The sequence below is a fragment of the Dermochelys coriacea genome, chromosome 17 (assembly GCF_009764565.3).
Source record: "Dermochelys coriacea isolate rDerCor1 chromosome 17, rDerCor1.pri.v4, whole genome shotgun sequence".
Classification (NCBI taxonomy): domain Eukaryota; kingdom Metazoa; phylum Chordata; order Testudines; family Dermochelyidae; genus Dermochelys; species Dermochelys coriacea.
In genome coordinates, this window is record NC_050084.1 from 8,755,246 (window position 1) to 8,767,701 (window position 12,456).

Here is a 12,456-nt window from a genome sequence, read left to right on the forward strand (position 1 = left end):
CAGGAGCATTAGAAATACCACTATGTAATTACTATAACTTCCCCCTTGATTAAGACTGTCATACAAAAGACAGGTTTCAGAGTAGCAGCCGTGTTAGTCTGTATTCGCAAAAAGAAAAGGAGTACCGGTGGCACCTTAGAGACTAACAAATTTATTAGAGCTTTAGCTCACGAAAGCTTATGCTCTAATAAATTTGTTAGTCTCTAAGGTGCCACCGGTACTTCTTATACAAAAGACAGCGTAATAGAGAAGGTGCTCTGCATTTCCCACATCTGCTAGGGAGGATACATGAACTTACATGACATGAAGGTTGTTTTTTTTGGTGATAACTAGATTTTGTGCTCATTGTTCCAGCCAAGCACAGCAGAAAAACATACAATCAGCAATTGCCCACCTGTTTGTGAAGAGTATGACCATATTATGGCAAGAGCAGCAGCAGTAGAGGAAAAGATGAGAACAAATGCAGACTCTGTGGTATAAAACAATACATTTCACACTCATAATGAAGGGGACTCCACAACTCTGTTCAAAACAGTTTATTTTATTTTTTTGTCAGACAAACACATTGATTTCTGGACCACAGTAGAGGATGGAAACCTTTCACAAACTTATTTATTTGAAAATACAAATATAAAATTATACTTTCCACATCTGTGATGTGAGAGACCCCCATCCACATAGTATTTTACAACAGGGCTTTAGAAAGCCATACACAGAGACCTGAAAGATGCTTGATATATAGATACAGATATATGTATATGTGTGTGTATATATATAGTTTTAAAAAAAAAGTCACTACCAAAGTTCTCATCAGTTCATACTAAAGTATAAAAGGAAGGGCTAGGCCTGCCACTGTGCCAGAGTTTGTTTAGGTACATTTATGACCACCTGAAATGCTTAAACTTGCATTCTATTACTGATGGAATTCAGAACTTGTACAACATATAATGAATTATATTTCCTATCCACTACAGTCAAAATGAAACACAGATCCCACACGTGGTGTCAGAGTATGTACAAATACAGTTTTATAACATGGGTGACTCCTGCTTCTTGTCAAAGTTTTTTAGCTTTGATTTTTACACTGAAATGAAATTCTGTCAAGACAATACATTCTGATTGTTTGGAAACTTGTGAACAGATCACTTAGATTGACTTTCTTAACTACTTGTTTTTGGTAAATTTTATTACAGTATTAAAGTATTGCTTAGCTTACAGAATCTCCTCATGTAGTGTTCACACACAAAAATGGGTTTGAATTAGATTCTGTACTTATGAAACTCTACAGTGTATGTATGCAGACCAGAGAATCTGCCCGTGTCTTCAATGCACTATCTTTCATTTTCCTGTCATCTGTTTTGCTTTTAAAAACAATCATCCACAAAAGTTCCACGCAAGAGACATTTCCACAGCATAAAAGATAACTATGAGTTAGTGTTTTTGTAAACAATTTCATATGCAATATCATATATAACCATGGCTGACTGTCAATAAAAATGTAATAAACAATATTGCTTTATTATAGATTATGTTGCATTGAGTGAATGGCAGAATGAAACAGGATGGTTTTTGTGGCTGAAGTCACTAGCCCTCATTCACACTAAAGGTCAAAATAGCATTACAGGTTTTATAGCTGGGGGAAGAAAAAAAATCTGAACACCTTTCAGGTCATTATTACCCATAATTACCCAATGATTTAAACTAATCTAGCAAGATGTGTAACATTCACCAGCTGTATACTGCTGTACAATAAAAAAAAATTACAGCAAAAGAGCCATGCTACCTTAAAGTCCAAGCTACAAATTCAAATTAAAATGAACATTATGAAGTATAGAAAACAAAAAGGACAGATAGATCAGTCTTCATTTTAATCAAGTCAATCACAAATGATTATTATTTTTTGGGATGGGGGGAGGAGGGTAGTTACCCTCGTTAACTAAATTTTCCTAGATACTGCAATCCCTCCAAAATTTACATTGTGTTTAGTAACAAAAGTTGTCCCACTGTATCAACACTTTGTATCATAATGCAGGTCTACCAGAAATGGGTATGGCGGATCCCAGTCTGGAGAGGGACAGGAAAACCTATCTCTACGTTAATAGTGGACTTCATGGGGGGAGTAGGAGCTATTTCTTGTTGCCCATTTGCACAACTAGGCACCAGTCTCTTTTTTGAAAACTCCGAGGGTAACAGTTCTAAATGGGGAAGATCAGTTGTATGTGCTTGACTAAAATAAAGATGTAGCTGAACCTTTGTGCTAAAATAATTTACAAAGAAAATCCTTCAAAATGGACTTCTAAATGAGTTGGGGACTAAAAGTGAACCTTAGTCTAGGTAGCCACATCAAAAACATATCAGGTTCCACAATATTTGTGCTATGGGCCACTGGGACTTTTCAAAAGGTATATAAACATCTAAAACATATTCACACAGATTATCAATTTCTTCTGAGCATTCTTAAAAAAATATTTTTTTCTCTTAGTAAAATCATTTTAATATACCATGCCTCCCTCTTTTAAAAAATAAATTAAAAAAATCCAGTTTTGCATATCTAGCATTAGCATTTAAGGTAGTATGGCACACCCCCTTTTTAAAGTCAAGGGTGGGGATCTACAAAATGCTTTAAGAGTTTGCCAGCATTTTTAACATTGTGAGACCTTTGGTTAGTTGAAACCACATCAGATCAGCAAAAAATAAAATAAAATAAGATGGGGAAAAAAGGAAGAAACTGCCCAAAATTATTAGCATTTTTTTCTTAAATAAGAGAAAGTTCTATCCTTACTGGTCCTAAATCTGAATAACTACATCTAAATTTTTAACCTTAATTACAATACACCTACCAATATGTACTAGAAGAGGAAGAGAGAAAGAGGAGGGGGGGAAATTCACTACACTAGCATCAGGACAGCACTCTTACAAGATAGCCATTTTATACACTATTAACATACAACAATGAACAACAAAGAATATTCTATGAGGTGATAGGGAATGGAGAGGAAAAACAAATGGTAGTACAGTACGTCATCAACATTGACAAAATATTAATAAAAAATTCCCTGACTTATACATTGGATCTCAGGGAATTTGGTTTGTGTTTTTTTTATTATTTTTATTTTTTAAAGAACTGTTATTTTATTACTTGATCAAGTCTCAATATTTAAAAAGCGTCCAGCATTTTGCTTAAACCTGGTTGTTCTGAAATAAGAAAAAAACAAAACAAAAAACCTAAACTATTACACAAAAAAAGCATGATTTCATTTTTAAAAAACAAGAAAAACAAGGTTTTTTCCATTCAGATAGCATTATGATGCCTTGTTTTTGTTTTTTTTTAAAAGATGCCTTGCTCTACCTGGTCTATTGAATGTCTACATTAGTCTACTTGTTAGTAAAATTTACAAAAATAGGAGTGCAGCAGCTCTTTTTAACAAATGTCGCATTCAGTGTCTTATACTGGCTGTACCTAAAGTACCAAATTTATAAACGTAACAATTTAAAAAAATATTAATAAAACTTGTCAATATTACGTTAAAAAAAGAAGAAATATATCCATACTACAGTATGTTCTTAATGCCACCTACCATGTTGTACTTCTATTTTGCTGTTGCAGGCCTATTTACCAATATTAAAAAAATTAAATTAAAAAATATCCTTCATAAGTTTCCTCCCCCAACAGAGGACCATATATATAACAGCCAAATATTAAACATGTGCAAATAGGAAACTGTCAGTTTTTCCCCCTACCAGTCACAGTGCAATGATGTTTTATACTTTTTTAATTCTGTTTACATCTACAATAAATTAAAATCTTCTGTCGCTTCTAGGGTGATTCTTGTAGCACTGAGGTATTCCAAACAAACAAACAATAAAAAGGTTGCTTTCCTAATTTGTTAATATAGAAAATAATGGATAAAAGGAAAATGCAAGCTTTAACACTGCTCTTCCTATGGCATGTTAGACACTGAAGAGGAATCTCTTCTCTGTCAGAGCTTTATAGGACATGCAGAGCAGCTGAAATGACTGGACAGCAAGTTGATCTAATTTAAAATAATGACTAATAAAGGTGTGCTTCAAACTTTAAATACTTTAAATATTAAAATTGTAGCTTCTTTTTCAGTCTTGGGAAAAAGCCGTTCTTAAATTAAAAAATATAACTAAACTGTTACCTTTTAAGCTGTGCACATATGACTAGTTAATATGCTGGTATGACGCTAGTACAGTTATAAGGTCTAACACACCTACAGAGCAAGCTAAACAGTGTTAATCTAACTCTTATGGGCCAGCTCTGGCAGTTGATCCAACGTTTAAAACTTTTTTCTTCCATTTATTAGAGAAACTGCCTTAGACTGACTCCATCACAAAAATATTTTGTATTTCTCTTTCTCTTTCTTAGTAGTTTATATGTAGTTAATGGAATTGTATTTACAGTGTTTGTTTGTTTTTTTTTTCAGAATTCACAATTTCAAAAAACCTTATCACCTCTTTCAACCAAAAAAAGCACTTATAGAAAAAGAAGGACACAAAAAATTTTGCAGTCCTTACCTTATTGCCGAAAATAGATATAATTAGGTTAACAAAGATGTCACAAATCAAAAGAACGGCTAGAGATCCTGCTACTCAGCTACCCTCTCAGCTCCCATGCAACGCAAACTAGAAACTTGACTTCAGCTTACCCGCTGCTCTTGCTCTACTTCTAATTCAGTGTGTGCTAAAATTCCACCTGAAAAGTTTTTACAGTTTCAGAATTGGTACCAAAAGACTGAGATTCATGTTACCATCTCAGCATCCTTTAAGCAACAACTACATAAAACAAAAGTAAAAAGGAGGGAAAAGAAAAGAAAACCCTTAATATAAACAGTTACACGATGGTTAGGCTTTTACTAGATACACAAATTAGAACTACATGACTATGAGCGTATGTCAAATGCTATGAAAAAATGTGATTCAAATAGATTTAAGAGGGGGGGAACCCATCAAGAAAATAAAACAAAAGAGAAATGGAGTATATATACATATTTTAAAAGCTGTTTTTATAGTACAGCAGATTCATGAGATGATGAGAGAGATTTTAAACAACCTAAGTCCATAGAGTGCCACCTCCAGTTTATTTATGTTATTGGTGATGATGTAGTGCTCAAAGTCTGATGATATCACCTGAACATGGGACCATTCAGAAACTTCGCCCTGTCTTGCCTGGACATCCAGATATACTCTATAAAGGATAAAAAGAACACATAACATAACCACATTTTTTGAGAGTAACAGAAGTTCCCAAATCTAGAGGAGTTTCCACGGGGTTTATTATGGACCTATATTTGTAAATAGCTCAGTGGAATCCCTGTGCAGGTCATTGTATGTTGTTTTGATCTACTTTGTGCAACTAGTGCCACGCAGTATAAACTTGACATATAATAGACCTGACCGGGGATATGCTGAGGACCAGTAGCTCTTGTTGAAGTCACTGGGAGCTCAGTGCCTTTCAGACCCACTATCAAGAATATGTAATATGAAAAAATGTAATATCACTTAAATACAAAAAGGTGAACAGAAATAGCCTAAACATCACCGGCTATTTACATAAACTGAATAGGTCATGTTGGCAAAAGGCATGGCAAAGGGCCAATGCATGGGAATTGTGCAAAATTTTTAATATCAAAATGAGAAGCGTACTTAAACATACAAAAACTGTGTTTTGGGCCATAATCTGTTCTAAATCACCTGGTGTAAATCCAGAGTGACATAATTGAAGTTTATGGGGTTACTCCGGAATGAAAAGTATAGCTTAAATTCTGCTCTGCTATCTATCTTCTCTTTCAAATACATTTACAAAGGTAAAGTAAATACCTCGGTGTCAAATTCAGTGCTCCTTTGATGAGCTCCCTTTGTACTTTTACAGGGTGGTTTTGGTTTGTTTGTTTTTTGTTCACTAATATTTGGGAACAATAAAATACTACTAGATTCATTAGAAGTACTGGAAAATCTCCTTATGCACCAGTCACACTGCTGAGTTTACATAGCTTTATAACATGCATATTCTAAAACTGTTAAAGTACTTGCTAGATGGTGGTAACTTTTAAATGGGTACATTTCAACAGTAATGATTACTTTTATAAGTGGATGTGTAACACCTAACTCACTGATCCTGCAGACACTTACGTAATCCAACTGACTGCAACAGGACTATTCTTCTATGTCAATTTTTGCAGGATTGGGACAGAGAGAGGTAATTATTATTTAAACTTCACTACAGAAATGATTTTAATTATGACAAATATAAAAAATCCACCCTTGCAATTGAGGGTGCGATATCTACAGTGGAGGCAGGGGTGTGATTTGCATCTTGTCTTGATGTACTCTAGGGCAGTGCCTCTCAACCTTTCCGGACGACTGGACCCCTTTCGGGAGTCTGATTTGTCTGGCATCCCCCCTAAGTTTCACCTCACTTAAAAACGACTTGCTTACAAAATCAGACATAAAAAAGTGTCACACAGCACACTCTTACTGAAAAATTGCCGACTCTCTCATTTTTACCATACATTATAAATCGATTGTAATATAAATATTGACACTTAGATTTCAGTGTCTAGTCTATAGAGCAGTATAAACAAGTCATTGTCCGTATGAAATTTTAGTTTGTACTGACTTCGTTAGTGCTTTTTATGTAGCCTGTTGTAAAAGTAGGCAAATATCTAGATGAGTTGATGCACTCCCTGGAAGATCTCTGCCTAACCCCAGGCTGAGAACCGCTGCTCTAGCGACCTTGCTAAAAACAAGCAGGTGGGTTTCAGCATGGGCTGCACAAGTGAGTACGTACCTAGGCAGGTTTGTGCTGCAGTGTCCTCGCTTTAGTGAGCTAGTTCGAGGTACGTCTGCACAAGCTGCAAATCACACCTGTGGCTGCAGTGCAGGGGTAGCCTGAGTTGTATTCCAGCAGGAGGGAGATGAAGGACATGCTGGCAGAAATGAAAGCTTGCACACTTAAGAGTATGCAGAAGGGCTGGACCTTGATATGAAATTCACCACAATTCATTTTAAGTAATGTAATTTTTGAAGACCCTGTTCGAAAACTATCACATCCCATCTCAGTATCAAGATGAGATTTTTGCTTTAGAGAAAGTCCTCTACATGTGGAGAACCACCATATTAGCAGACCCTTGTAAGCTGGAGCAGTGGAGCCTGCCCACAGATGGAAGAGGAAACCATAGTGAGATAAGTGGAAGTATATTTTGGGAGGCACTGTCACAATTACAATTTTAAACTCAGTAGTCCTTGAGAAATTAATAATAGGGACAATGCCCCCCCCCAACCCAATCTATTTTAATTAGTAATGAGCAGTGTTAACAACTATTTCTGTTTTTAAATCATTAATGACTGCACTTGTAACACTGGCCAGTAAATAATGGTTACAGCTTGATATGCTGTAGTAGGTTTAAGATGATTGCAATATATTAATTTTGTTAACATTTCCTGTTTTGCGGCATTATTAGTTCAAATGACTGTTTTGTTAAAATCCCCAACATGCTTTGAAGTCCACAGCTTGTTTTTATGAAGGATATGGACACAATAATAATGAAGTGTTATAAACCAATTACTGTGTGTGTGTATACACACAATATAACGTCACCAAAAATAACTAGGATTAAAAATGAGTGCTTATAATTTTTATGGGGAGAGTAAAATGTATATTTTGTGGACCAAATTAGTTTAGTTTAGGAAACATTCTTAAGAATTTAAAATACACATTTATGCTAAAATGCAGGAGATACACATGACCATTTCTTGTCATACAATAAAGGAGATCATAACATACTAATAGTTATAAACTGATCAATGTACCATCTCTATTAGATACAAAAATCATGCAGCCCAACATCAATGGGCATTTTGTGGGGTGATCATGGCTCGATGGATAAGGGGGAGGAGTGGGGGGGAGGTTGGTTTTCTTTTTCAAGGTAGGGGTTGTTGGTTTTTTTTTTTTTTTTTTTTTGCATATATTGGTACATAGACACATTAAGTACCCTCCACATGTACTGGAACAATTCCCCTCCCCTCTGTAATTATGATTTTAATTTCATAGATTTATTTGAAATTTAAAATGTGACTGATCAGATTTATTCCTAGCTAAGAATCAATAGAAATAAAATCTGACATTTAAATTTATTTTGTATCCGTATAAAAAAATGTAAACTACAAAGGTAAACACATGGTTTAATAGATATAACTTTTGTATTGACTGACTTTTTAATTTACACTATTAGAGGTATAAGAATATTCATTTGCAAAAATGAATATGCCAAAAGGCCAAAATTTTTTTAAAAACATGTAATTTACTCAAGCTCAGTTAAAAGGGTAGGAAACTGGCAGTGATCCAAATACTAAGGTAATGCCTTTAATTTAATTTGTTTAGGTTTAATTTTTTAATCTAGATAATTGTTCTATGGTTACTAGTAACAATGTTATCTCATAGCTGTAATATTTGGTACAGTACTTAATTATGCATTACGGTTTTCTTTGAAATAAAGCAATGGTGCTCACTTATTTTTAAAAAACTGCATTCATAGCAAATCCGTAATCCTCACAGCAATGCTGCCTACTGACACTTTTTCATTTGTTTCCCCAAAGACTTCTGGAATCATCATTTATTCCTTTGGCTTTTAAAGAATGCAAGCGACTTCTCTAAGCTTAATAAATGTAAAAACACTAACTTTGTTGGGTTCTAGCTCCTGATTCTCTTCCAGTTTCCAACCCACAAGATTGATTTTAAAGTAAACAATTGCAAAAAGGAATGATTCGAGGCCAAAGAAAAAAGAAAGTGAAGATCAAAAGGCGTTTTCTCAATTTAAAATATATAAGGGAAACACTAGCTTAGCATAAAATACAAATGGTATATATTGTAATACCTCAAAGTGAGATGGCAACCAACCATGTGTAACGTTTCAGTGGTATCCATTTGTAAAAGCCGTTGCAATCAAAGGTCCCTAAAATTGTACAATTATTAAGGTCATCAGTGTTCTATACATGGGAACAGATTATTATTTTTTGGCAAGTAATTATCAAAGGACTTGAAAGACTGTGTTGCCAGCATGAATATGTATTTAAGAAAGCTGTTCTCTGGTCACCACTGACTTGATGTGTTGAATTCTAATCTTACCTTTCCAAGACACTGATCTTCTCACTCCCCCCCTCTAAAATTTGGGTTTTTTAAACATTAGGATTAGTAAATGGACAATGTTAAAAAAAATAAAGAATAAAAAGGACCCCCATTTTCTCGATAAGGTTATGGGGGGAGAGGAGGAATTAAGAGGCTGCCAATCTGCACGTCTGAGAGAAAATACTTTCTTAAAAAATGACAGTACAGACAAAACAGGATGCCAAATGTTATATTATTATTATTATTTGACAATCAGGACATTGCAGAGGTCAAAGTGCACAAGTTTTCAAGAACAAACAGGTCTTTTTCTTTAGGTGAAAAGTGGAAATGAGGGGTGTTGTAAGTGGTGATAGATGGCAGTTTAAATTGACGTAGCTCTTGGCAGATAATAATAATCCACATCTCATAGCACAACTGATCCAATGAGATTGTCAAGATACTTAAGTGACCTTATGATGGGAATGGAATTGAACAAGAATTCAGAACATTAGGGCACAACTAGAAGGCTGCAAAAAGGTAGTTCAAAAATACAATGGAAACCACGTTCGTTAATTTCAGCAGCTTTGTCTGCACCACATTTTCCCCCCCAACCAATTTGGCTAAAATATTAACATTACTCTCGGCTTTGGTTCTGAGTAATCTTTTGAAATGGCTCTCTATAGCCAAGATGGAAAACAAACAATGAAAAAAATCTCACTGTTTGCTTACAATTTGGGGTGGGGGAGCTGATTTCCCATTTCAAAGACTGACAGCCACTAAACAGATTCAAACACATTCATGCTAACGCACAGAGGTAAAACAATACAATCTGAAAAACAGCATGCAAGTTTGTTAAGTAAATTTCCATTGCCTACATTAGTTTGATGGTAGAACCATGAAAATATTTCCCATTGACTTGAGAAAAAAAATAGTAGAGACTTACTTGTGACCTTCCAATTTCAAGAAATGTTAGCAATAAACTAGTTATCAACATGTTGAGCACACATCATCTCAGGCTAACTTTCCTTCTTTGATTCCATACTAAGGCCTCGATTCTGCAAACACTTGTGCACATACTTAACTTTAAGCATGTAAATAGTCCTATGGACATGAGTAGGACTATTCTCCTGTTTTAAATTAAGGACATGTATGTTTGCAGAACTGGAGATGCTAAAGCAAAGGCTCACTTTCTCTTCAATAGAGATAAAGAATTGTGGCATTATATGCCGTTCGGTGCCTCAGCCTAAAATATTTGTTCTACAGAAAGAGAGAGACTTAATTTTAAAATGAACAGAAACTTTAAGCATTTTTTAAAATATTACAGTTTAAAGTATGTCAGATCTCTAATAGAGGAGTAGGGGATCACACAAGCATTTTCAATTCCGCTTATAATTCAAGTGCCAGGGCAGTGGAGTGTGCCGTTTTGAAACAAGTCTATTAGTAAATTGAGCAAGTTAGATAGCATAGTATCACAAAATGGTAGAAGGCTACATGACCAGTGCACCGCACAGTTCATTTTTAATTTAAAAAAAAAAATCTACAAAAAATTCCTGAACTAAATTCAAATTACCCAAGTGGAGAAGGGAAAGAAACGGTTACTTACAGCGATTCCATGGCCAAAGCCAGAGCCTGGCTGAGGGCTGGCAGCACTTATGTAATTACCAACACCGGAGTCCTGACTGGCTGTACCGTAGAGGTCTGCAACTGGACCTGGGCTGTTAGCCCCTGGAAATCCTCCTGGCCGGGCTGGATTGGAGCCTGCCGGGGAAGCGGGTGCGCCAAAATTCGGTTGAGCACTGTAGCTATTCAAGACTGGTGTGCAGAGAATAAAGCTGGGTATGAGGCCAGAAGCCTAGCATGCAGAGTTATTACAAAGCCAAACACTAGAATAAACAGCCTAGGCCCAACTTCTAACACTTAACCAAGGCCATGCGATAGGAGAGCAAGTACTGAATAATAGTCAGCCCATACTACTAAGAAGCTTGGAGCTCCAAATATATATAGATAGAGAGATATATATATATAAAAACAATCATTCAACACACTACTGCAACCAGAGACTGTAGGTGCTCATTTTCACCAAATTATCACAAACTATATAGATATTTTTCAACATCTGATTTGATGCTCATGCAGTAGTAACAAGTTTTCTAGATCTGGGCACGTCGAGACAGCATTCACATCCCATGCAAACTACAAAGGAACTAGTTTTAGACTACACATTGTGTTAATATTGATATTAAAATGTTGACAGCAAATAAAGCAAATCACATCTAGTAAAATCATTTTTGGATCCATTCAATACTTTACCAAGCCTCCCTCTCCCTCGCCCTTTTATCTGTGAGCTACATAAAGATTTCAATGTCTAAAAGGTTTGGTTTATTAAAAAAAATGATATGGAATGGAACATTTTGGAGTAACTTTTCTTTTTAATTGTTATGAAGGAGATTTTTTTTTGTTCCTTAGATTTGGAGAGTAAGGACCTCCCTCTGTCTCCAAAACTGCACAAAATATGTAAGTGAAGATCAAAACCAAAAAAGAATTCCATAGGATCTATAGCACTCACCTCCTTAAGGGGAAGTAAAAGAAATTTTATTTTTTTGAAGTCGGAAAAAGATGCTAACGGATAAATTTGGATCTTTAAGCATGTTAGATGATCAGATTTTGGCATTTCTCACAATCACTCTGGAATGTAAAATTTATGAGTAAAAGACTTGAAGGCAAAGAGAAATGTTAGCAGGCTAGGAAGACTCAAATGGAAATAGGTTTATCTTGCAGCAAGCTATGTTACTTCCAAGGTCCTTACAGAATTGCATAGAAACATGCCTGTATGCACCATAAAGCCCACTTATTTTCTCATAGCATCCCCTTGAAAGCCAGATAAAGTTAGTGTATATATACACACATGTATTTTAATCTGCTCACAGATGGTTTGAATTTCCCTCACTTAATTAGACTAAACTGAACAAGATGCTTGCAAATAAATAAGCACAGTGCAAGGACAAATAAATCAAAAAGATATGTAGTCTGGCAAGGCCTCAATTAAATAAACCTTAGTTATTCTATTTGTAACAGCTAGCGAGGTTTGAGTTATCAATTCTGAAGAGGCGGGTATTTAAACACCTTTTTAAAAAACCCTAAATATAGCAGATGGAATCCACGCCATGACCTGAAGAGACCTGTCCTTCTCAAATGTAATTGCACAGGCTGTTCCACCTAGTTAGAGAGAGACAGACAGACCTAAAAGTGAAATTAAATACTGCACAGTCATACCCAACCTTTCATTATCTCTGAATTATTAGTATAAAGTAGCTATTAGAAACCGTTCA

The 12,456-nt window shown here is 35.3% G+C and overlaps 1 protein-coding gene across 16 annotated transcripts in view; it reads right to left on the reverse strand.

Moving 5' to 3' along the window:
- Window positions 1–525: 525 nt before the first annotated feature.
- Window positions 526–12,456, reverse strand: part of MSI2 (musashi RNA binding protein 2) — a 397,386-nt gene continuing 385,455 nt past the window's right edge. For 14 of the 16 annotated variants that reach the window (XM_043499279.1, XM_038375345.2, XM_038375348.2 and 11 more), the window contains 3 exons: window positions 10,731–10,939; window positions 8,898–8,975; window positions 526–5,209 (listed from right to left, as the gene is read on the reverse strand). In XM_043499279.1, the coding sequence (XP_043355214.1) occupies window positions 8,934–8,975; window positions 10,731–10,939 (251 nt within the window). In that variant the 3' untranslated portion in view covers window positions 526–5,209; window positions 8,898–8,933. The remainder of the gene's footprint in view (window positions 5,210–8,897; window positions 8,976–10,730; window positions 10,940–12,456) is intronic. The other 2 variants (XM_043499276.1, XM_043499275.1) reach the window with 1 other exon arrangement.